The sequence below is a fragment of the Nannospalax galili genome, unplaced genomic scaffold, assembly GCF_000622305.1.
Source record: "Nannospalax galili isolate Female #2095 unplaced genomic scaffold, S.galili_v1.0 scaffold363, whole genome shotgun sequence".
Classification (NCBI taxonomy): Eukaryota; Metazoa; Chordata; class Mammalia; order Rodentia; family Spalacidae; genus Nannospalax; species Nannospalax galili.
In genome coordinates this window covers 890,938-917,746 of record NW_008351176.1, presented here as the reverse complement: position 1 = coordinate 917,746, position 26,809 = coordinate 890,938, and the positions used below count along the sequence as shown (strand labels likewise).

Genomic DNA, 26,809 nt, shown 5'->3' with positions numbered 1-26,809 from the left:
CTTCCCTTGAACTCTTAATCCTTCTGTCTCTACCTCCCACGTACTAAGCTTACAGGTATGTACTGCCCTACCTGATCCTTTGGCTTGGTCTGATTTGGCTCTTGGAACAAGGTTTTGCTGTGTTTCTCAGGATATCCCTGATCTTGCAGTCAACTTCCTGAGTAGTTGGGATGGCAGGAGTATACCATTGCCTCCAACTGCGATTTGGGTTTTTAATTCATACATGTATAAGAGAGACATTCTTGGGCTGACTTGAGGTGAGGAACTAAAAAATATTTCTACTGTCAGGAAATAACAAGAAAGTTTCTCTCTGAACAGAGTTTGAGTCTGTGCTATGCCTGCGCTCATAGTCTAAATTTATACTAGTACAAATTTAAATGTAGTGATTTCCAAATCAATAAGGTAAAATTGATCTGGAACTGGTGAAAGTAATGTGCTTGGCAGAAGTACATGGAAAACAGCTATTTAGCAGGAGCTCTAAAGTTTAGGATTATTAAGTCTCCCAGCCATAAAGAAAGTATATTGAAAATGGGCTTACACTTTTATCAAAAAATTAAAATACAAGCCAAGTGTGGTGGCTCATGCCTTTAGTTCCAGGACTCGGAAGGCAAAGGCAGGTGGATCTCTGTTAGTTCAAGGCTAGCCTGGTCTACATAGTGAGTTCCAGGACAGCTGGGGCTACAGGGAGATCCTGTCTCAAAAAGATAAGTAAGTAAATAAACAAATAGATAAATAAATACAGAGAAAAGATATATTAGAAAAGACAGAAGATACAGCAGAGCATTGCTCTCTCCTACCTAGTAATTGAGATAGAATAATCTTTTGTTTGGGTTGTTTTTTTTTTTTTAATTTTTATTTTATGTATATGAGTATATTTCCTGCATGTATCTAAGTGCACCATGTCATGGAATGCCTGCAGAGGTCATAAGAGAGTGTCAGATCCCCTGGAACTGGAGTTATGGATGTTTTTTAGCCACCATGTGGCTGCTGGGACTCGAACCCAGTTCCTCTGTAAGACCAGCCAGTGCTCTTAACCACTGAGCCATCTCTCTAGCCCCAAGATAATAGATTGATTTCAGTGAGACTGTGAAATATATTTAATAGAATGGAGGAGAAATATTAACCATCCACTTTCTAGTCAAGACAGATAGGATCCCATTGCTCCATCTTCTAAAAGTAACCAGTGTGAATAGTAGTACTGTTGGTGAGGCAACAGTAAATTTCCTTGAAGCTAAACATTCTTCAGCAGTTTAGACACCAGCACTCATTCTTGCCTGTCAATTCACCAGCTACCTTGTTGCCACAGTAGTTAATTGCTTCCTTTTTCAGCACAGAGTATGGATTTTTAGGGAGTTGACAAGTGAGTCACAATGTAACTTGGCTGAAACTGGAAGAATTAAAAACTAGGGTTACTATCAGATGGGATTGGCTGGTCCTGTGATGAGAGTAATGTGTTAAAGGGGCTTTTTCAACTCATAGTCCTCAAGTAACTAACCCAAATAGGCATCTGTTCTCTCTTCTTGAAGCCTAACCTCCCATTGATCCACTAAGCCCCAAGCATAATAGTTGAGGACAGTTAGCATGCATGCATGAATGCTTTCCTTCAGAAGTAGAAAAGGAAATTTGGGTCATAGAAACCAGGGCAGGTTCTCAGTTCTTAAGAAGGAAATAAACAAAGGCACATTAATGCACTTTCCTATTTGCATTTCTGTTTTGTTAAATCCCAAATGGGTACCCCACTAAAAGAAATTGGATCTTAATCCAACACCTCCCTTGAAAATATTGATACAATATTGAGACTAACAAGTTTTACTTTTCACAAACCCCATGTTATAAAAAGCAATCTTAAAAAATTTATGTCTTGCCGGGCGTGGTGGCACACACCTTTAAATCCCAGCACTGGGAGGCAGAGGCAGGCAGATCTCTGTGAGTCCAAGGCCAGCCTGGTTTACATAGTGAGTTCCAGGACAGCTGAGGCAACAGGGAGACCCTGTCTCAAAAAGACCAAAAAAAAAAAAAAAAAAAATTTATGTCTAGAACTGGGCATGGTGGCACATGCCTTTAATCCCAGAAAGAGGCAGGCGGAGCTCTGAGTTCTAGGCCAGCCTGGTCTACATAGCAAGTTTCAGGCCAGACCGGGCTACTGTCTCAAAAAACAAAACCAAAAAAATGTATATCTGGGGATTGGAGCTGTCACTTACCTAGATATCTCTTACAGGCTGTGGGTTCAATGCCTTATCCCCTCCAATTCATCTGTAATCCACTACTGATTCTTCAAGTTTTCCTCATGGCTTCCCCTCTCTTGGGGTATCATTCATTATGACTCTGTTATTGGCATTTCCCAGTGGTGAAGACACACAAAAACTTGAAGAAGCTTTTATCCCTTCTGTTCAGACAGGTTGAAACTAATGACTAGCTTAAAATGAGTGAGGTACTATAGATTTCAGCTTCTATTCTGTTCTTATGTCGGTGTGAGCAAGAAGAATCAAAACTGAATTCCAGTAAGATTAAACCAAATAGCCAAAACTATAATATATAAAGTACTATTATAAAAGCTTTTCATTAAAATGCTTATTAAACTGCATATTCATTACAGTATTAGTATAAAATAGTAGAGGATAAAAAACATACCATTCCTTTGTGTGTGAGTGCGTTGGGTGGTATATGTTCATCTGTGTTTGTACATATGTGTATGTAAGTGCATGTGTGCTCATGTGTCCACTAGTCAGCATCTACCTTATTTTGTAAGACATGATCTCTCACTGAACCTGGAGCTTGTCAATTTGGCTAGGCTGGTTGTCCAGTGAGCTACAGGAATCTACCTGGCTCTCTTCCCCCAACTTTGGAGTTACAGACATGTGCCTTCATCCTGGCTTTTTTGTATGACTGCTAAGGATCAAGTGCAGGTCCTTCCAGTCCCCACTATTTGTGTGTGTGTGTGTGTGTGTGTGTGTGTGTGTGTGTTTGCATGTTCTGGAATCGTTTCCTCAGGAGCTGTTCACCTTGTTTTATGAGACAGAGTCTTATTGGCTTGGAGCTTGCCAAGTAGACTAGGCTGACTGGCCAGTGACCCTACCACCTGTCTTTGCCTCCTGATTTCTAGTATTAAAAGCTGCCAGGGCTGGAGAGATGGCTTAGCAGTTAAGAACACTGGCTGTTCTTGCTGAGGACCCAGGTTCAAATCCCAGCACCCACATGGCAGCTAACAACTGTCCGTAACTCCAGTTCCAGGGGATCTGACAGCCTCTTCTGTCCTCTGCAGGCATTGCATGACACAGGTGCACTTACCTACATGCAGGCAATACATGCATACACATAAAATAAAAATAATAAATAAAATTGTAAAGAAGCACATGCTGCCATCCTGGCTTTTTTATATGGGTTCTGGCAATCAAACTCAAGTCCTCAGTGCTGGCAAAGCAAGCAGTTTACTGAGCAATCTCCTTTGCTCCCCATTCCTTCTTAAAACAGAAAATAGATTATGCCTCATGAATTAAATATCTAGTGGAAATTTGAACCTAGAATAATTTTTTTCTGCTGTTCCAGTGTTGATTGGGAAAGCTTTTGTGAGGCTGGGGATACAGGTCAGTGGCGGAATACTTGTCTACCATGTATGAATCTCTGGGTTTTTTTTTACACACACACACACACACACACACACACACACACACACACACAGCCTCTTTAAATCCAACTTATAAATACTATACAGAGTACTATGGGCTTTTTTGAGTTTACTTATAACAGATAATTATATTCCTAAAAAAAAATTCTAGTTAAATAAAACAATAAACCTTAGCAAGTATCTAAATATGTTTAAATGATTCCAGTGTCATTGTATGTGCTAGTTGCTCAGAAACATTTTCTCAGTATAGTTCAGACTGACACCTAGAAGAGACTACTGCTTTAAATCAGTATCTGCAAAGAGAGAGTGGAATGATGGCATGCCATGTGTTCTCCAGAGTAATGCTCTTGGCCTTTGCTTAGATGCTGGAGCAATCCCGCACATGCAAGGCTTCCTTTTCCACTGTGCTGTAGACTCTTAGAAGAATATTGATAGCATTGTTTGTTCAGGATGCTATTTACCACCCTTATAAAAGCACAGTTTTTTGTTTTGTTTTATTTTTTTAAAGCACAGTTTTTTAAAAAAATAATTTATTGAGAATTTCATACATGCATATAAGGTGTTTTGATCAAATCCGTGCCCACTCCCTCCCCTCCAGCTCCTCCCATATCTCCCCATCACTTTTTTTCTGATAACTTCGTGCACTTTTTCTTCTTTTATTATTATTATTTTTTATGGGGCTTTGGCTACGCTAACATCCCCCCCTCTGAAGAGGTAACCCTAAAATCTTTTAAGGATTAGATAAAAGCTCCCAAATACTTTCAACATTTTTGGCCTTTGGAACAGAGTATATTGCTAAGAGGCCCAAGGACATTGTGAGTTTTAGCCAAGAAGCTGGCTCTTTTTCTTTGGGGTCTTTTACCCTAACTGCCTAGCCAATTCCTACATCCTATTCTTATCACACCATCCCCTGAGGAGGTTACCCAACTTGCAGATAGGGAATCAAGACACAGACTGCTCTGGCTTCTTCCATGCTGAACAGGGACGCAGGGTGAGGTAATTGGAGTACCCCTTCAGTGGGTCTACCTAAAAGACTCCCAAACTGCATAACTCTTATCTGTCGGAGGAAAAGAAAGAAAGTCCTTGATTGGTGAATAGGAGATGTGAAGGAGAAGTAAAGGCAGGAGTAATTAGCATTACAAGTTCTAAACAGGGAACTAGAAAAAAGTCAGAACGGCAATTTTCAAATGTTCGTATTAGAGTCCATTGGAATTTCTTGACAGGGGCTTCCAAAAGCATCCGTCTATTGGGTTCCTCCTCATTTTTCTTTTGTCTGCCAAGGCTGGACTCAAGAGTGATGGATTTAGGATTTGTAAAAGCACAGTTTTTAAAGAATCATCTATGGTTGCATATAGTGGTTCATGCCTGTACTCTCAGCACTCAGGCTGAGGCAAGAGGATTGTAACAAGTATGAGGCCAGCCTGGGCTGTATAGCAATCTTTAGACCAGCTTGGGCTAAAGAGTGAGACCCTATCTCTGAAAAAATAACCAAAACCTAGTTCTGCATGTAAAAACTCAATCTCCACCCTGTTCTCCCTGATATGGCCTGAGATCGCTTCCACAAAAATACTGTTTTACCACTTTCAGTTGGTTCTTTTGGTATTTGCCTCTCTAAATAAGCATGCTTTATTAGAACTTCTGGATTTTAGGAATTCTATTCTCCCTTATACCTCTTGTATCTCCGCTTTCCTGACGTAGTCCTTGGAATATACTTAAAGCAGTATTCACTATAACATCTATTCTTAGGCTGGAGAGATTGGCTCAGTAGCACTGGCTGCTCTTGCAGAGGACCGGGGTTCAATTCCCAGCACGCACATGGCAGCTAACAACCATCTAATGCCCTCTTCTGACCTCCATAGGCATTACATGATACAGGTACACTCATACACACAGACACAAATAGTAAATAAAATATATTTAAAAATAATATGTGTTCCTCACAGTTGAGCCATATAATTGGTGTTTTTCTTCATAAAATATTTTGTAAATGAATGGAGTTAATATCTGCCTACTTTTATTAGTCTGTTTTGGGTTTTTGTTTTTGTTTTTGTTTTTTTTTTTTGGTTTTTGGTTTTGTTTTGTTTTTTCTTTGTTTTGGATTTTTTTTTCAGTCTTTGAACAGGGTGTCCCTGTAGTCCCAGCTGGCCTAGAACTTGCTATGTAGACCAGGGTGGCCTCAAACTCAGCCTCCCAAGTGCTGGGTCTAAAGGCGTGTGCCACCACGCCAGGCTTTGTCTGTATTCTTAAGCACAATTCAGTCTCAAATTCTATTGCGCTCATACCCTTCAAAATAGTCTGTCAATTTCCCCATCCTGAAATCACTTCTGAAGTCTTTAAACTTACTCCAGCAGAGACTCATTTTCTTGAAACATGCTGCCATCCTGAGATCTCCTTGCATCACCACCCTGAGGATTCATTTGCCTCGTCTCCTAGGTTAGGTCTCCTATGTTATTTTCCCTTTCCTGGTTTACTCCCTCATTTTGATAAAACACATCTTCCAGTAGCTTCCTGAGAATAGGGAAATATATTTCTTTAGATTTCACCTATTTTTGTCTCCTTTATTATTTTAACACTTGTCTAACACTTTTTGTATAAAATTCTAGGTTAAAAATCATTTCCTACCTACTCTGAAGCCACTGTAATTCTTCATCCTTTCCTATATCCTGTACTTTAATCCATGAAAGTTTATGTAATCTATACCCTTTTCCACAGCCTTATCCATTATTTTGAAGCAAGCCCCAGACATTTATATCATTTCATCTGTGCATATTTCATCATATATCTTCAAAACAAAACAAAACAAAATCTTAAGCCACAATAGGTACTAGAGAAATGGGCCATTGAATAAGTGGGCCACACAAGCACGAGGACCTGAGTTTACATAGCCAGCACTCACATACAAAGCTGGGTATGGCATCAAGCACCTGTAATCCCAGTGCTGGGAAGTGGAGACAGGAGGGTCCCAGGGGGGACACTGGTAAGCCAGTCTAGCTACATCAGTGAACTCCAGGTTCAGTGAGAGATCCTGCCTTAAAAGGTAAGTTGGGGAGTATCTTAGTTACTTTCTCATTTCTGTGGTAAAATACCCTGACAAAAACAACTTGGAGAAAGGGGTTTATTTTGACTTAAATTCTAGAGGGATAGAGTACATCGTGACAGTTCACATGGCAACTGGCCAGGAAGGCATGGTGGCGAGAATAGGAGACTGCTGTTCACATTGCATCTGCACTCAGGAAGCACAGAATGAACAGGAATTGAAGTAGGGCTATAAAACCTCAAGGCCCACCCCCAGTGACACTTCCTCCACCAATGCTCTACCTGCTTTTAAAGATTTCCATGAGCTTCCCAAACTGCACCACCAGCTGGGAACATTCCACATTCAAACCACAACAGGGAGTGATAGAGGACACTCAGCATCAACCTCTAGCCTCTACAATGGTGCATACACACCACACAAAAAGAACAACAATAATTGTTCTCACACCTTAAAAATATTACGAAGACTTTCCACCATCTTGGCACCAATGGAGGCCTGCTGAGAACAGTACATTAAAAGACAAATGTGTCTGGAAGACTGTGATACAAGGTCACTTTTGCTGACTATAAGCAAGGTCTCTGGAACCAAAGAGAGCAGCACAGTTCTTAAAATTGAAGGTGTTTATGCCTCAGATGAAACCAAATTCTACTTAGACAAGAGATGTGCTTATATGTATAAAGAACAAAAACAAAACACAGTGACTCCTCATGGCAAACCCAGTGAAACCAGAGGAATCTGGGGAAAGCTAACCCTGCCCATGAAACAGTGTCATGCTTCATGTCAAATTACAAAGTGTGTGTGTTTTTGTGTGTGGAAGACTTTAGCTATAAAGTACATGGTCTTTTAGTCTTGTTTATTCTTGTCTTTAAGACCTTTATGAGCCAGAAGGATTTTTTTTGCTCATGTATGGCCTAAGAAAATTCTGTCCCTTGTCACTCCTACATTGAAGTCCCAGCCTATGAGACAGTCGGTTGCAGATGGTGCCTGTCCCTGATATTTCATGTCTTGCATATGTCCATTCACACTCAGAAAGCCCACAGCTGTAGCTATTGTACCAGAAAAACTGGTAAATGCTTCCAAACGGAAGACCTTTTTAGAAGCTTCCATCAAATGAAGCAAACCAGCCTGGCATTTACTGGCTTTTCTCAACTGTTGCATGATGCAAATAAGTTCAGTGTTAGAGCTTCCTTTGGTTTTCCAAGACCCACAGTTGGGGACTCCATATTCCTATTGCTTTTTAGGACTACAGTGCTGCTAGTATTCATACACTGTGAGTCCTTGGAAATGGCTAGTGCAAGAACAGTAGATTCCTAGGTCAGACAATATGTCTGATGCTGTACGTAATCTGTATAATCCTAAAATATCCCAGAAGTAGCATGTTAGGAAATGGGGGTCTTAATTATGAAAACACTTCACTAATCAAAGAAAATAGAAAATTGATATCTGTGATTGCTATTTTAATACCCTTTTTTTCTATCACGTAAGGACTATTCACATATCCTTCAATTTCCTAAGAAATTTACTATTTTTTGTATCAGATACTCCTTTTTTATTAGATTATACTTGGTGATAACGTCGTCTTATCTTTTTTTGTCAGGATAACTAAGATTCAGGTTGAGGATGGAGTTCAGTGCTAGGGCGCTTGCCTAGTATGCTAGGCTTGCTTCCTAGCACCCATGTGCACTCCCTCACCAAAATATCACCAAGACTTTACTGAGCAGTGTATTTTGTCTTCCTGTAACCTATACTCTGCTACTAGTTTATGGACTGTCTTAAGATTCTGTCTCGGGGCTGGAGAGATGGCTCAGCGGTTAAGAGCACTGACTGCTCTTGCACATGTTTATTGAGTGTATTGCCTGCATGTATGAGTGCACCCGTGTTGTGCAATGCTGTGGAGGTCAGAAGAGGGCTTCGGATTCCCCTGGAACTGGAGTTAAGGACAGTTTATAGCTGCCATGTGGGTGCTGGGAATCGAACCCGGGTCCTCTACAAGAGCAATCAGTGCTCTTAACCGCTGAGCCATCTTTCTAGCCCCTAAAATATATATATATTTTTTAAGAGATTCTGTCATAGCAGCTGCCCTATTTGAATGACTGTATGAGCCTGGGCACTCTGAAAGATTAGAAATCTGCCTTCAGTGTCAGAAAACAGTTGTTTGGAAAACCAGAGCTCAGTTCTCAAAACACCCAAGCTATTCTCCATAGTATAGGGGCCTGTGAGGTCCAATTGTTCATGGGAACAGAGATCCAGGCTTGGATCCTGAGCAAAAGTGAATGAATTTTTAAAAATATAGCTTAAGTAGTGATAACTGAAGTGATCTGTGGACTTGCATTTAGTAAAATCATACCCTCTTCTATCATGATTATAAGTTATGAGTGGATGATAGAAAATGAAATCAGTTTGGGACTTATGGTTTGTTACATGATTATAGTTTAGCTATATGATCTTTATACATTCAGAGAACTTTGAATTTTGAATACAACATAGGTACCTCTTTCTGGTCTCTGTTCTCATTATGCTGAAAAATCTTTACACAGAACTTCAAGGTACATTGTAAGTTAGAATTAAAGAGAACTGTGGATTTTCCTGAGTTGGATTGAAGTCTATTTTAGAGTCACATCCTGTTTTTGTTTAAATTTACTCTTACATTTTGCTCTAGTTTTGTTTTATAAGATAGGAAAAAATGTAATTTTCTAAATGAGTAGGTTATGCAGGCTTCAAAATATGAGGTCATTACATATTGAAATAAAGCTTGAGGGCTTAGAATGTAGCCTGATAGTACAATTCCTGCCTAGCATGTACAAGTCCTAGGATTACATTTCCACCATCTTTAAAAAACAAAACAAAAAAAGTAGAGAAACTCTTGGAGAAAGCTTTGGGTTCTGTGCACATGCATGTGTAAGAAATGTAAAATCTTAGGGTAAAAGATATACCTCAGTGTTCGAGCTCTTGTCTAGTATGCACAAGGCCTTAGGTTCTATTCTTAGCATACAAAAAGCAAAAATAATGTAAAATCTTAAAATTGGGGGGATAATCCTTAATATTCTCTGTTTTAAAGCCTATTTCTTATAGAATTCACTCTATATCGGGGGTGGAGAGATGGGTCAGTAAGAGTGCATGCCACTCTTTCAGATGACCCAAGTTTGGTTCCCAGCACACATGTCAGCAGCTTACAACCGCCTGTAACTCCAGCTCAAGGGGATCTGACACCTTCTGTGGCCTACACAGGCAGGCACACCTGGGAGGTACACAGACACATAAAATAAAAATAATTTTTACTTCATGTGCATGAGTGTTTGCCTACATGCACATAAGTGCATCTGTATCATGCAGTGCCTCAGAAGGCTAGAAGAGGGCATTGGATCCTGGAGTTACAGATGGTTGTTAGCAGCCATGTGAGTGCTGGAAACTGAATCCAGGTCCTCTGCAAGAACAGCCAGTGCTCTTAACTGCTGAGCTATTTCTCCATCCCCTTAAATGGTTTTTAACATTATTTATTTTGTGCGTATGTACATGTATACATGTACAGACTCCTTACAGGAGTCAGGTCTTTTCTCATTCTACTATGTTGAGTTCCAGGGATTGAATTCAGGTCATGAGACCTGGCAGAAGTATCTTTACCCACTGAGTCATCTTTAAAAGTTTAGCAGGGGCTGGAGGGTATAGCACTTGCCTAGCATGCCTAAAGCCCTGGATTCAGTTCCTTCTGCCTCAGAAAATAAGTTTGACAGTAAACCTTCACAGCAGACAGCATCCCGTGATTCCCCTCCCCCCATCCCTGAATATTTAATGGTATTTTAAGATGTGACAGCTACAGTCTCTGCCAGTTCTGGCAAGGTACACCCAGCTGTCATTAAAAGGAAAAAAGAAAGAGGTGCCTTTGGGTGGGTTGTTTGTTGTATAAGATTTGTAGGGTGTGTTTAAGCCAAGAGTTTAGTGTTTGGAGAACCCAATCTATAGGTGAAAGGCCTGTGAAATTATTGATGGCCATTTTTGGCACCTGAAACTATATAGAGTAATTCTGTTTAAAGCTAGAGGAAGAGAAAGTTGAAGGCTAATAATAAAGATTTCTGGATCCCTACCAGGTTGGTCAGTATAGTATCACAGGTGAGTCATATAGTAGCAGAAAGTGGTCACACACACTTGCTGTAAGTTACAGGTTTACTTTGCCTAACGTACAACATTTTTATAAATGAGGATAGTGAGACTAGGTGTATAGCTGAGAGTATAACCTAGCATGTACAAGGCCTTGGGTTTGATCCCTAGCACTAAAACAAAAAAGGTACCTGGAGTAAGGGCAAAGCAATATATCTTGGCATTTTATTATTTTCTCTTGACCCTGGAGTTCATTGTGAGACACAGCTACCAGTGACATAGGAATAATTGCATGTCAAAGTGGCTTAACTCTTGTTACACCACAGTACTCTTTCCCTCAGTCTTACACTGCCAGCCTGAAAGAACTTGCACTCATAGTTTTTCTAAGATAAGGAGCTGAAGTTCTGCTAGTAGTGTACAGGACCTATGTGACCTAAGCATGCCTTCTTCTCTCCCCTTATCTCATTGACTGCATCTGTTCCTCCACCTTTAACTCTGCTGTTGGACTGTCCATGGGTTCAAGTACCACGTCACCTCACTCTGTCCCCTACCCCCCACCCAATCCCTCTTACTCCTTCTTTTTCTCCTATGGCACTTAACCGCATTTTAAATGCCATACAGTCTTCATTATTACCTCCTGCTCCACTCTGACTACACTCTTGAAGAGCAGCAGTTTCTACCTTGTTTTCCCTCCTGATAATATCTCAGTGCCAAACATACATTAAGTGAGCAAAGAGTAGTATTTATTGTTGAATGAGCCTTTGTTTCCATTTATAAACATCAGATTCATCTAGTTCTTGAACCATTCCCAGCAAGACCAACTCTTCATCTTAACGAGTTTCCCTCACCATACATCTCTGCCTGTTGTTTCTGCCTGCAATCTTTCCCTGGGTAGGGATAGTCCCAGGTCTAATCTAATCCCAGGACTACAACCACAAATTAATTTTCTCTGGGAGGGAAGTGGAATGACTAAGGGACTATCTCTTTATGGTAAAATCATACCACATTCATGCATCCCAAGATTAGAGATGACTGGGAAAATAGCATGTTTTACTCTTCTAACATTTAGAGAACATTTCTGTCACTGACCTGTCTGTGCTTCTTTAAAAACAAATTGCCAACCCCAAACTATATATAGTAAGAGACCAAGACTACTTTGGTTAGTATTCCTAAAGTAAATTTAGAAGCTCAAGTTTAGAGTAAATGAAAAATTCAAGGATGCCCTGTAAGTACCTTGGAGAAAACCTGACAGGAAATGGTGCTGAGCAAGATATTTTCACTGAGAGACCAGAAAGAAGCCAGCCTTTTCCATAACTCTGATAGGTACAAAGCTATACAGAGGAAACCAGAAAAGGAGTGGTAAGCTGGGTGTGATGGCTCAGGTCTGCAATCCTGGCACTAAGGAGGCTGAGGTAGGAGGGTCACGACCAGTGTGAGGTCAGCCTGGGCTACCTAGTGAGACACCATCTTTAAAAAAAAAAGAAACGACATGGTTGTTGGTTGTTCATTTTATCTCATCACTCAGTTGTTTGCTTTAAGAAAACAATTTCTTTAAATGGTCAAAGAAGTCTTAATATTTGCCTTTAAAAGAAAATTCCAATTCCAGCTTTGTCTTTACTTGCCATCAGAAAATTTACATTGGTAGAACTAGATATGATTATAAATTAAGAGATAACAAGTAAAGAAATTGGAATTTCTAATCTGAACTTCACTTTGGGAATGAGTTGTCACTTAGCTGACTGTTCTCACACTGAAGATTGTGTTGGGACTTTATGGGTGTAAAGTTAGTCTGCTTCCCAGCAGTTCAGAGGCTTCTGTGATGGCTAAGTGGGCTACTCTTAAAGCCATATTCTGAGAATCTAGTTTAAATTATAGTAAGAGTTCCAGAACTTGAGGCTAGACAGAGATAGCTCAGTGGTTAAGAGCACTTGCTGCTCTTCTAAAGGACTGGAATTGATATCCCAGCGCTGATAGCAAGCAGCTAACAGGTGGTTACCTATTACTCTTGCTCAAGGGAATATAATGCCCTTTTCTGGCCTCCAAAGGCACCTGCACACATGTGCACATACATGTAAATAAATCATTGAATGAATGAATGGATGAATGAAAAATAAGGGGCTGGAGAGATGACTCCACTGTTAAGATCATTGACTGATCTTGCAGAGGACCCAGGTTTAGTTCCTAGCACCTACATAGCTGCTAACAACCCTCTGTAACTCCAGTTTCAGAAGAACTGACACCCTCTTTTGGCCTTCACAGGTTTGCATGCACATGGTGCACTTGCATACATGTAGGTAAAGCACTCATATAAATAAATTGAATTTTCTTTTTGGTCTTGTTGAGACAGGGTCTCCCTGTAGCCCCAGCTGTCCTGGAACTCACTGTGTAGACCAGGCTGGGACCTTGAACTCACAGAGATCTGCCTGCCTCTGCCTCCCAAGTACTGGGATTTCAGTAGGTCTAATCCTGCTGTGCTATGAACTTATCCCATAGACGCCAGGAATTTCTAATACTCCCCTGCCCAAATCAGAATTTTTAAAAAACATTTTATTTGTTATTTTTATTTTATGTGTATGAGTATATCGCATGCATGTATGTGAGTGCACCCGTGTCGTGCAGTGCTGTGAAGGTCAGAAGAGGGCTTCGGATTCCCCTGGAACTGGAGTTAAGGTCAGTTCATAGCCACCATGTGGGTGCTGGGAATTGAACCCGAGTCCTCTGCAAGAGCAGTCAGTGCTCTTAACCGCTGAGCCATCTCCAGCCCCTCAAATCAGAATTTTAATCTGTCCTTTAAACCAATGCCTATCCATGCTACTTTGCGATCTTTTGAGACAGGGTCTCCCTGTAGCCCCAAACTGGCCTTGGAACTTACTCTGTTGACCAGGCTTCAATCTCACAGAGCTCTATCCACCTGCCTCTGCCTCCCTCCTGGATGCTGGGATTAAAAGCATGTGCCACTATGCTGGACTCTATTTTGCAATCTTAATCTAGTCTTGTTCTGAAATGTAATCTAGGTATATTCAACCCATGGTCAAAATTACTTGAGAGTTTGGGAGAATGAGATTAACTAGTTCTTGAGGCAGAATAAGACTGCAGAAAGAGTTATAGTTTATGTACTCTTTTAAACAAGCCCTACTTGAGATTGGCTCTTGGGAATATTTCTTTTAATTTTTATTTTATGTGCATGAGTGTATTGCCTACATGTATGTAAATGTGATGCCCATGGAGAACAGAAGAGGGCATCGGATCTCCTGGAACTGGAGTTATGGACAATTGTTAGCCACCATGTGGGTGCTGGGATTTGAACCTGGCTCTTCTGTAAGAGCAGCCAGTGCTCTTAACCGCTAAGCCATCTTTCCAGTCCTGGGAATGCATTGTACTTTCAAAACCCAGTAATTATTTGTCCTATTAGAGGATTTATAGTTTAAGGAATCATGAGGGATGGGGGTGTCGATTCAAAGCTACAGATAGAGATACAGAAAAGATACAGAAAGGGATTTCTGTATCTGAGCGCTTTTAAAATATGGAATCTTAGATGTGCCAAATGCATGTTGTTGCCCACAGGGGCTTTTGCCTAGGGACTTAGAGACACTGCTTCTATCTGAAAGAGAGGAACCTGGCATATTTTCCCTGCATAGGGTTCCACTCACTATTCACACATTCTTGACCGTGAATAATGTAGAGTCTCCAAAGAAGAAGCAAATACAGCTTTTATCTGGGATACCCAGAAGATTGGTACAGTTTGAGGGTTGCTCAGTTCTCATGAACTCCTGACTTTATTGGATGGTCAAGAAATGAATTGAGAAAAAGAGCTGTTTGCATCTCAGCCTTGCAGTTGAGCTAAAGATGTTCTTCAAATGAAGACTTAACACCAGGCATGGTGTTCTGCACCTTTAATCCCAACCCTCAGGAAGCAGAAGCAGGTGGGTTTCTGCAAGATCCCACCTGGGCCCTGTCTGGTCACATAGTGACTTCTAGGTGGGCTAGGACTAGGGTAGCATCTAAAGGAAAGTAAGTGGGCATTTTCTGTGGCAAATTTCATGACTGTTTCTGCTATGTTTTTAATTGTGCCCAGATTGCCAAATGTTGTAGATAGCCCTTTCTGTTTTCATTACGGTTATCCCCCATAGTTCATTGGTGAATAGGCTTGAAGTGGAAAATAGTATTTAAACTTAAGGTGGAAGACATTTTGGCATTGACTCAGAACAAATAGGTTGATTTACCTCCTACAGCTAGCAGAAAGGGCCACTTCTGCCAAAGTCTCAGATAACATATATCACACTTGGAATCTGTGCCATTAAAAGCCTGTCATTCAGAGCCATTCCCCTAAGATATATAGATTAGGTTGTATGGTACTTAAAAAACACATCTGAATCATCATTCTTCAGAGAACTGGTGATAGTTGGCGTCACTGCCTGGTCCTAACTTGGACCAGCCTGCAAATAATCTTTCCAAAAGCTAAATGGAGAGAAGGAATAGAAGGAAAATATATTCTTCAGAGACTTGGAAAGGTCACAAGTGACGTCATGGAAGAGTAAATGCGATAATCTCAAAGGTGAGCCCTGTGCAGCTCCACTTGGATTTTATTGCGGTGCCTCCTTTGGTTACCTGTGGTGAGAGGTGTGGTAAGAGGCCTGGTTTGCCAGAGTTCAGACTGAGTTCATTTCAAACCTTTTTATAGAACTTTCAAACACACTGGAACAAGGTTAGAATATTAATTTAGCCTCTACATCTCCAGCTGTGCCACCATAAAGAGGCTGCAGCTACTGCAGCAAGTTTCCCATACTATGGAAAGAAACTAATTGCTGGGTACAGACTAAAGCTGACAGGCTACTCTTTCCCCAACAGCCACCAAAAGTGACTTAAAAAATTATTATTATTATTATTATTATTAAGCATTTATAGCTTGTTTTTGTGTTTCAGAGTGCCTTATAATAATCATTTCGATTTGCTCTTCCTATTGATGTCCCTGAGAAGCAAGCAAGTTCATATTGTTAAGGCCACATGTTGCGCTTGACATACTAGAGGAACAGAGCACCAGGCAACCCTCATTTTGTACCATCTGTGATCTGCTTTGAGCAATCTCCAAGCAGAAGCTGAGATGAGCATTCTGTTCCTTTGTTCACTGAACCCATTTCCTTACCAGCTTTAATTTGGAGTGTGAATATTGTGATTTTAATGCTTTTTAAACTGCAGTTTACAGTAAATGTATTTTAATACATCAATGTACTCACATGTGAAACAAACATGAAATATATTACTCTTCATGAGATTCACAGTGATATTTTCTATTTTGTTTCATTTATTGGGTTTTTATTACTGGTGGTGGTCTTTTGGAGACAGGGTCTCCCCATAGCCCCAACTTACCTGGAACTCGTTAATGTAGACCAGGCTGACCTCCATCTCACAGAGCTCTGCCTGCCTCTGCTAGGATTAAAGGAGTGCACCACCACACCTGGCATTATTTCTTGGTGTTTTAAGACATAACCTTGCTGTGTAGCCCAAGCCCTTCCAACTTGTGATCCAGCTTTCACCTCTTGGGGGTCAGGGTATCTATAGGCATGGTCCACTACACCTAATTGGTTTGGCCATTTTGAGACAGGATCTTGCTATATAGTTCATAGTGGCCCCATACTTACTGCCTCAGTCTGCCAAGTGCTGGGAATATAAATAAGCATGTGTCCACCATACCTGACCACAATAATATTTCTATTTTTATTTCCATTTATTTTTTATGACAGCTTCAACCCACTCAAAAATCACCAGTGGGCCTTGACTGACCATAGGGATACTTAAAGCTAAAGAATACACAATTACGCATATTTCTGGAGATCAGTTCCTTTACTGAGCAGTAAAGGAAGATACATGCTCTCATATTAAAATACATGCAATATGAAATTTATTCCATAGAATTTAAAGGGGATTTTGTCCTTAGGTGAGGCTACTTCCTGTTAAACTGCTAATTCTGATCTTCCTGTTGCCTCCCTGTAGGTATCCTTACCTTTCTTTTTCTGTTAAGGAACATAAACTTAGAAAAATGATAAGTGCCATGCTTTTGGAATTTAAACTAAGTTAACATTTTGTCTGAACCCAGAGGTAATCAGTGCCCTTGATTAGGGGCTGGAGAGGTGGCTTAGCAGTTAAGAACACTTACTGCTCTTCCAGGGCACCCAAGTTCAGATCACAGGAACTACATCAGGCAACTCATAACCATCTGTAGCTCCAGCTCCGGGGAATACGACATCTTCTGGTCACTGTGGGTACACACACACACAAATTTCTTTTAAATCTTGAAAAGTAGTATTTTTTTAATAATCATTCTTGCATACCACTTATTCTACATTGTTCTGGAAACCCAGAATCCTATAGTAAACAAAAGACAAAAATCCCTTCATGTAATTTACAATTTACATTCTACTAGAGATGGGGATGTAGCACTGGGATAACCAAGCCAACAAATGTTTTTGGTTTTGACTTTTGTTTGCTTGTTTATTTTGCTTTTTGAGGCAGGGTGTCTATGTAGACCAGGCTGGCCTCAATCTCACAAAGATCTGCCTGCCTCTGAGCAGACCTGAGTGCTTGGTTGTGTGCCACCACCCCCAGCACAAATAATTTTGTTTTTAAATTTAAGGAGTATGTGGGACAGGAAAGTGGACAATAGAAAAAAATAAAAAGGGACCAGATACGGGCTCCTAGGATAGAAGGTTGGGTGATACATTGTTATAAATACTCAAGTGGGGAAGACATACCTGAGAAGAAAAACTTTGATTAAAGCAGAGGCCTAAGGAGGTAGGGAATAAGTCATTGCAGATCGCGGGAGCTAGAAGAAACAGCAGATACAGAAGGCCACAATTTAGGAAGATGCCTCATAAGTACAAAGAATAACAACAGGTGCCTGTGTCTATAGTGAAACTAGAAAGGGGGAGACATCACAGAGGGAACCAGAATCGTATTATAAGCAATTATATTCTGAGTGACATAGGAAGCCATTGAAAGTTTGAGCAGAGAAGTATTTGAGAGTCAACCTACATTTTAAAATCCTCAGACTGAGGCCTAAAGAGATAGCTCAGCACCCACATGGCTGCTAACAGCCATCCTTAACTCCCATTCAGGGAGGTCCAGTGCCCTCTTCTGACCTTCATGGACATTGCACAACACCAGTACACCTACATACATGCAGGCAAAACACCCATACATATAAAATAAAAATAAAACAAATTTTTGAAATCCTCTGGCTGCTGTATTGAGAGTAATCTGGAGAGGTTAAGTATTGTGAAGGGGAAATTGCAGAATGAACGGAGACAAATGCAGAAATTGGAATGGTAGGCTTCTCTGCATTTGCATTTATCGAGTTCAAAATGACAAGAAACAAGGTTTGATGATCTATAATTGCAGCACTTGAGAGGTGGAGACAGGAGGATATCACCCAAAGGGGAGGGGTCATTTAGGAGGCAGAGATAGGATCAGGAGTTCTAGGCTAGCCTGAGCTACATAGAAAGATTCTGTGCTTAAAAACCAAGGGCTGGAAGTGTACCTCCATTGTAAAGCACTTGCCTAGCATGTGAAAGGCCCCAGGTTTAATGTTCAGCACCCTAAAAAAGAGAAGTGGAGGAATTGTGGAAGAGAAAATGGGTTTTATTTATGATTGACATATCCATATAGAATCTAGCATTCCTTGGGTTATGATCCTGTGTTTGTTCCTTAAAGCACATACACATTATTTTAGCTCGGTGATTTGAAACTGAACCTCCACATCATCTCACCACCACCCCAACCCATGCTTCACTGGGAGTCCATGTTCCTGAAATACCTCATTGATGGGATTTTGTTATACATATGAATGAAGTACAGGTGAAAAACCAGTTGAGAAGCCAGTGCTTCATTCTATTTGTGTAACATCCTTTCCTTAATTTCATCCAGCAAATATTGATTGAACCCGGAAGTATGCTAGTGAAAGTGAAAAGCTCCTGCAGTCCCAGCTCACTGTGTTATGAGTGAGCCCTGGGTAAACAAGCAGTACATTCTATGCTGTGATAGAAGTGTATACATTGGGTGCTGAGGTGGGGGTTAGAGCCTTCAAGACTCACTGAATCTTAAGGTTAAATAAACTAGACAAAACTTAAGGAAAATAATGCATCAAGCAGAAAGAACATATAAAAAATGCACAGAGCTGTGAGTTTCAGTATTAGGGAGCAAGAAGTAATTTTGATATGGTTGAAGGAAATAACCTAGAGAGGTAGATAGGAGAGCCATTTATTCCTGAAACACAGTTCTAGCCAAGGTAAAAGTTTGAACATTGTAAAATAACAGATTTTTGAAAGCTAGTGTAAAAAGAGATTATGCACCTCCCTAACAAATGGCCTGTGCACTTGCTCCTAAAAGAGCTATTTTACCAAGGCACAGAAACAAGAAGAATAATGAAGCTTTTAAAAAGTTTTATTTATTTTTATTTTGTGTATGAATGTTTTGCCTGCGTGTATGTAAGTGCACCTGTACGTGCAATGCCTGTGGAGACCAGAAGAGGATGTTGAATCCCTTGGGGTTGGAGTTACAAAAGGTAACCCACATGGCTCACCATGTGGGTGCTGGGAACTAAACCCAGGTCTATAAGAGCAGCCAGTGCTCTTAACCCCTTAGACATCTCTTCAGCCCCTGAATCATTAAGCTTAAGCAATTTGTCCCTTTGTAGCATAATACTAAAATTTCAGGTAAGTCTAATATGATTATGAAAAATTCTCCCTAAGAAAATAGGAGATGGAGAGGTAGTGAAAGCAGTTTTTTGTTGTCGTACATTCACTATAATGCTTGAGATTTAGGCAGGGTTCTGTGTGCTTTACAAATAGGAACTCATCTTTATGATAACTCTATGAATTACACTTCTATTCTGATCTTTTTATGGACAGGACATTAATCTGAATGCTACTTGCCCTTAAGTCACATAGCAAGTAGGTGTCAGAGTTAGAATTTAAAGCATGTATTCTGACTCCCAAGACTCTGCCCAAAAGAGCTGTTGGCGACCTCTGTGATAGTATCTTTGCTTCTCAGAGAATTGCTGTAGAGCAGAAGTGCTGGGGCAGTCTTTGGGATATGTGAAAACCCTTTAATTGTGGGTCAGAGGGTTGCAGATGCATTTTTCAGCAGGACAGTTCCTAACTTCCAGCTGTTTACCAAGGTCCAGAAGGCAGCCTCTCGGTTTAGCATGCTGACCTAGAGGAGCATTACATGCCCTCCATTGCTAATGGGCTATGATTAAAATAGTGACCTCAGCAGAATAAATGTTTACAGAATCATTCAGGCTTCTCTGTTGTAAAATAATTACTTACGTAGTTGGTCTTCCTAGGGACCTTATCCAGAATATGCATGATAGGTCCCAGATGCAGAGGTAATTTTTGTCTAGAGTGGATCTCTGGTATCTGTTGTGAAAAACCTGTGAAGATGATTCTGATTAAAAACTTTTGGTTAAGAACCACTCTCCCCTGAGAAGATGAAGGTTATATTTTCTCTTAGCTTTGATTGTATTATAAATACTTGGAACATGGTGAAATGTTTAAATTGATGGCACAGTGTGAGAGAGATTATTGCTTTATAGTCAAGGATGATGATAATAACAGTCACTAGTATTCATGAGACTTTCATGTGACCCACCAGCAGCCCACTTCATTTCTCCAGTTTTTACTACAAAATGTCCTTTACAGAGCCTGGTACTGTCTTGAGATCTTCTTGATGCTCTAATTTGAAATAAGAGTCTCTTTTTCTTTAATTCTTCTGCTGAGTGTCAGATAAGATTAGAGTGTTCTTCTTTCCCAGAAGCCCACAGCTGGTTTTAAGTCTCTGGAAGTGATGCTTTAGTGTACCTTAAAGAATGCTCAAATCCATTTCTTGACATTAGTTACTCTAACTTACTAGGCACAGGCTTTCTGAGAATCATACTGTCTAGCATTTTAGGCATCAGGCAGCATGATGTAGGTCAGAAACTTCTATGCTTGGTAATTGGCAGGTTAGAAGCACAGCTTACCATTCTGAGATCAGAAAGCCTGTATCAGGGAGGCATAACCTCATCATTGTGGAGGAGGAAGTAAAGGTTCTTTTAAGGTCAGGTAGACAAGTTATAATAAATGTAAAGGACTGCAAATGCTCCCAAAAGATGTTTGGGTCTCATAGCCACGGTGTTGTTGAAGGGATAGATACGTGGTTAGGGTAGAAAAGGGGGGAGGAAGAATAATGGTACTTGAAAGTACTTTTTCCCTTTGCTGTTTCGGTTCTTTGGGTTTTGTTCTTTGTTTTTGTTTTTGTTTTGTTTTTGTTTTTTAAGACATGATCTCTGTAGCACATGCTAGCTTAAACTCACAGTGATCCTCCTGCATTAGCCCCCTGAGTGTTGGGATTACAGGTGTGAGCTACCACACTAGTTTTCTTTACTTTTTTAGAGCAGAATGAGGAAGAAATAGACGTGGTTACTGATCATAGAACTTGCCCAGAGAAATGTCTTCCTGCAGTGCCAAGAGCATAGGTAGGAAAATGACTGGTGACAGAAACCAGTGGGAGGTGATGGCTTAGAGCAGCCCTCCTCCTACTCCCTCTTCCTACTGCATGTGTCTATAATCTGCTGCAGTAGAATCTTCTTGTTCTTGAACATACAGCAGTCAGTATTGCCCCAAATAAAAGTACCTGGTATAGCTTATTTAAAAGCAGCATACTCTGAATTGAGCACACCACAGTAAGATCAAGCCCAGAAGTTTATATTGTGAGAGGAAAATTCATCTCTTCGCTTAAATGCTTTTCCTTATAACCATCAGGTTTACCAGTGCTCACCTTGACCCAATAAGCTATATATAGTCATATATATATGTGTGTGTGTATATGTATGTATGTATGTATGTATGTGTGTGTGTATATTTATATTAGGAAATAAGTTTTACCCATATCTTAAAAATGATATGAGACAGTAGGGCCTCTATTTTTGAAAAGGAAAAATCATAATCAAAGGTTTAAGGTTGTGCTGGATAGCCTTAGTGTCAACTTGACACACCTGAGTTGAGGGAGCCTCAATTGGGGAATTGCCTCCATTGGACTGGCCTGTGGCCATGTCTGTGGGGCATCTTCTTGATTGTTGAGTAATGTGGGAGGGCCCAGCCCACTGTGGGTGATGCCACCCCTGGGAAGGTAGGCCTGTGTTGCATGAGAAAGCAGGCTGAGCAGGGGCCAGGGGAGCAAGCCAGTAAGCAGTGTTCCTCCATGGCCTATGCTCTAGCTCCTGCCTCCAGGTTCCTTCCCTGAGTTCCTACCTTGAGCTCCCTGATCAACTATGACCCGGAAGATGTAATATAAAATAAACCCTTTCCTCCGCAAGTTGGTACTGGTCAGAGTATTTGTCAGAGCAGTTGAGAAACAAACTAGAACAAAGGTCATGCAAATTTAAGTTTGAGTCACACGTAGTCTTTGTGACCTGTGTTGTTTTGTTTTGTTTTCCTTTAGTTTTCTAATCTGTAAAATAAGAAGGGAATGATAACCTGCTTTGTTTGGAATAGCTATGAAGAAGATTAGAAATATCATTGGGAGAGAAAGCTGAGGGGATGGCTATGTCAGTAAGAGGACCCGAGTTCAATCCCTAAAACCTATGCAGAAATATTGCAAGATGTTGTAGCACACATATGTAATCCTAGTGTGGGAAGGCAGAAATGGGATCCCTGGGGCTTGCTGGCTGTCCTCTGTAGCCTAATTGGTGAGTTCCAGGCCAAGGAGAAACCAGAGTTTCTGGAGATGTTACCCAAAGTTGTCCTCTGGCCTCCACACACATACATATATGTATATATGCACCCACATGCACATGAACATACACAAATGGATCTAAAAAAATATATCCTTAGGGGCTGGAAAGATGGCTCAGCAGTTAAGAATACTGGCTGCTCCTCCAGAGGATCCAGGTTCAGTTCCCAGCACCCACATGGTGGCTAACAAATCATCTATAATTCCAGTTCCAGGGAATCTGAAGCCCTCTTCTGGCCTCCACAGGCATTGCATAATGGATGGATGGATAGGGAGATAGATAGACAGGCAGGCAGGCAAGCAGGCAAGCAGACAGACACTCTTAAAAGATAAGATAGAAATATATTTCCTTAGTGGGAACTTAGTAAGTGGTAACAACTACTGTTAATAATCATGGAAACTATCCACCTAAAATTTTTCTTTTTCAGCTGGGTGTGGTGGTGCACACCTTTAATCCCAGTAGTCAGGAGGCAGAGACAGAGGGATCTCTGTGAGTTTGAGGCCAGCCTCATCTTCATAGCAAGTTCCAGGTCAGCTGGATGAGAAGACCGTGTTTCAAAAAAAATTTTTTTTTCTTTTTCTATTTTTTTATTAATTCCTTGAGAGTCTCATACAAGGTATTTTGATCATATTGCCCCCTCTCCCAACACCTCCCAGATCTACCCCCACCTCCATACCCTGCCACCTTCATGTTCCCCACCACCCCAATCCAGTTTGTGTCACTCAAATATTCTTAAGAGTCGTACCAGCTCTGGAGCATGGTTAACCTAATAGTAGCCACACTCTTTTTTAAAATATTTTATTTATTATTTTTATTTTTATGTGTATGTGTGTATTGCCTGCATGTAGATAAGTGCACCCGTGTCATGCAATGCCCTCAGAGGTCAGAAGAGGCTGTTGGATCCCCTGAGACTGTAGTTATGGACAGTTGTTAGCTGCCATGTGGGTGCTGGGATTCAAACCCAGGTCTTCTGCAAAAACAACCAATGTTCTTAACTGCTGAGCTATGTCTCCAGTCCAACAGTGGCCACACTCTTAAAGAAAACTGGCGAGTCCTCTCTCAATAGCTATCTTATGCTGATAGCTCCTTATTTAGTGATGGAACTTGATCCTCATCCCTCCAACACACACACACACACACACACACACATGCACGCACGCACATGCACACGCATTTACACACCATACTTGGATTTTGCCTGACTTGAACTTTAGCAAGTCTTGTGCGTGCTGGCACAACTGCTGTGAATTCATATATGCAGCTTCCCTGCTGTCTGGAAAACAGTTTCATTTCAGTCACCACCACCTCTGGCTCTTACACTCTTTCTGCCCTCCCTTCCTCAAGGATCCCTGAGCTTTGGGGTGAGGGGTGTAATACACCTCTCCATTTAGGGCTGGATACTCTGCAGATTCTTATTCTCAGTATGTTGACCATTTGTGGTTCTCTCTGATAATTTCCTTTACTGCAAGAAGCTTCTCTGATAAAGATTGAAAGATGTACTAATCTATGAGCATCTAAAACATTTTAATAATCATAGAGACTGAGGCAACAAGATGACTTAGAAGGCAAAGGCATTTTCCATCAGCCTGATGACCTGAGTTTGATCCCCAGGACCTGAATGGTGGAAGGAGAAAACCAACTCTCAAAAGTTGACTCTGGTTTTCACATGTGTACTGTAATTATGTGTGTGTTAAAGGGTATGTCATAGTCCTGAAGAGAGATTGGTTGTAGTTGGTCACAGTTATGTATCAGTGAGTAAGTAGGGGTGTACTTTGCTGGTGTGTCTTGATTTGGGGAGGAGACATTCACTGACTACAGTAGGGAGGTGGACTTCTAGACACACACCTGTTCTTTTCCTCCTGCCTGGCCTCCTTATTATGTCCTCATTTTTCCATTTGCTTTCCTGGCAGGTGGCTGTTAAAAACAACATTGATGTCTTCTACTTCAGCTGCCTCATCCCACTCAATGTGCTTTTTGTAGAAGATGGCAAAATGGGTAAGCATATCCTCCTGCCCTGCTAGATTCGCCCTTCCTCTGAGTGCCAGGCAAAGCATAGCCCTACAGTACAGATCATTTTGAAATTTGACAAACAGGGTTAGGGTAGTCTAAAGCCCTAATATTCTTTTTTTTGTCCAGAGTCACTGTTGGTTTTGCTTTGCCATTTTCTCCAAATCTTAGTGCCAGTTATCTGAATAATCCCATCACCCCAACATACAAAGTAAGAGGTTTGGGGACCAGATAGATGTGAATTCAGTCTTTGCTGTTTATTAACTGTTTAATCATGGGCAAGACACTTAGCCTTTGTTTCAGCTTCCACTTTTGCAAAATGGAAGTCATTTTTATAATAAATTAATGAGGTAGTATGTGTATATTTAGCAGTTAGGCTGCACACGGTTCATACTGCCTTATGACAACAATTCAGTAACTTGTAGTAAACCATTAGTCCCCGCTCCCACCCCAATCTAGCTATTGACTTTCTCTTTTCCTTACTTAATCACCACCATCCAATAGAAGTAGCTTACATTGATATACATTAAACTGTGCTGGCACTTAATGGATTTGATTCTCACAGTGACTGTTTGAGTAGTCAGGACAGAAGTAATCATATGTGAAGAACTTAAGGTCACAAGTGTTGCCCAAAGTTACCCACATAAAGAATACAAGGGAACCAAAACTAAACTCTGAATGTCGACTTTTTTTTCCACTTGTCTTAATTCAGTCAGTAAGGAATAAAGGACTAATTGGCTTAATACATTTTTTTTTTAAAAAAAAAAAGGCTCCAGTCCTAGCCTGCTTCTAGCATGCAAAGGAAAAGTGATGGAAAGCATCAGAAACTGACATACCATATACATGTCTACCCTTCCCCTCTGCTTCCCTGTACAGAGCGCCAGGTCTTCCTTGCCACATGGAAGGATATTCCTAATGAAAATGAACTCCAATTTCAGATTAAGGAATGTCATTTAAATGCTGGTAAGTAATAACTCTTAATTCATTTTACTAAGTCAAACTAAATGCTTGGAAGTCTTCTTTCCTGTTTTTTCCACATCTGACATGATTCTGGGCATATGTTACTTTGCAAATCTCTCTTTAAAAAGTTGGGATATGGGCTGGCAAGATGGGTCAACCATTTAGACACTGGCTGCTCCTACAGAAAACTTGGGATGGAATCCCAGCACCTTCATGGCAGCTAACAACTGTCTGTAATTCCAGTTCCAGGGGATCTGGCGCCCTCTGTCCTCTGTAGGCACTACATGGCACAGGTACACTTACATATAATTAAAATAAAATAAAAAACCTTGGATATTAGCCAGATCTGGTGGTGCACCTGTAATCCTAGCATTCAGGAAGCTGAGGCAGAAGAATTACAAGTTCCAGGCCAGCTGTGTCTACATGATGTCTCTTGGGATGTTTTGATGTAAGGTACTAGATTACTTACAAGCTAAAAGATTTAAGATACAAACTAGCCCTAACATGCACAAGGCTCTGGGTTTCCACATCACAAAATATAGGGGAAAAAAAAAAAAAGATCTCTACACTAGTTCTTGAGTAGTTGAAGAAGTAATGTTAATCATGTCACTTAAATATCCCAAGCATTGAGTAATTGAGGAGAGATACCCTCCTAAGAATTGGAAGACTGTTTCATCTTTCATATCAGCTTTTGTTAATTAGGGGTAAGGATCTGAGATCTGTATTTAGAACTCTGTTGATAATTAAAGCATGCATCGTGGTTGATTAAAGGCTAACCGATAACCTTTTTTGTTTCTCCCTTTAATTGACTTTGATGTAATGATGTTAACCTTTTTAATCACCATTAATCCCTAAACCCTTTTGTAGTTAATTTTGTTGCTATAGTAAAACATAAAAAGAGGTGACCCAGGAGAAACAATAGCAGCTGTCAGTCCCTAGGGCCTTGTTTCACTGGCAGGTTTGCTGCTCAGAACCCTGGCTTTTGTACCAGTCTCTCTTTCACCTCCCACTCAGTAGCTCCTCCTTCCTCATCTATCCATCATTCCTTCCTCCATACTTTGGTGGTCTTCATGAGGGGTTTTCAGCACATTGCCATTCTCCAGTGCAGTTGGAGCAGAGCATTGGGGAAAGGAAAGAGAATGCACTACAGAAAGAAGTTCAGCTTTTTGAGTGTGTGTGTATATGTATGCTTTGTTTTTTTCTTTTTGAGACAGGGTCTCCCTGTAGCCCTGGCTGGCCTGGCACACGCTATATAGACCAGGCTGACCTCCATCACATATCCACCTGCCTCTGCCTCCCAAGTGATGCGATTAAAGGT

General features: G+C 40.7%; 1 protein-coding gene across 8 annotated transcripts in view; it reads left to right on the top strand.

Annotated features, from left to right (window-relative positions):
• The window catches only part of Ap2b1 (adaptor related protein complex 2 subunit beta 1), a 126,331-nt gene that overhangs the window by 85,603 nt on the left and 13,919 nt on the right, over positions 1-26,809 (top strand). For all 8 annotated transcript variants that reach the window (XM_029553583.1, XM_008848130.3, XM_008848134.3 and 5 more), the window contains 2 exons: positions 24,435-24,519; positions 25,408-25,494. In XM_029553583.1, the coding sequence (XP_029409443.1) occupies positions 24,435-24,519; positions 25,408-25,494 (172 nt within the window). The remainder of the gene's footprint in view (positions 1-24,434; positions 24,520-25,407; positions 25,495-26,809) is intronic.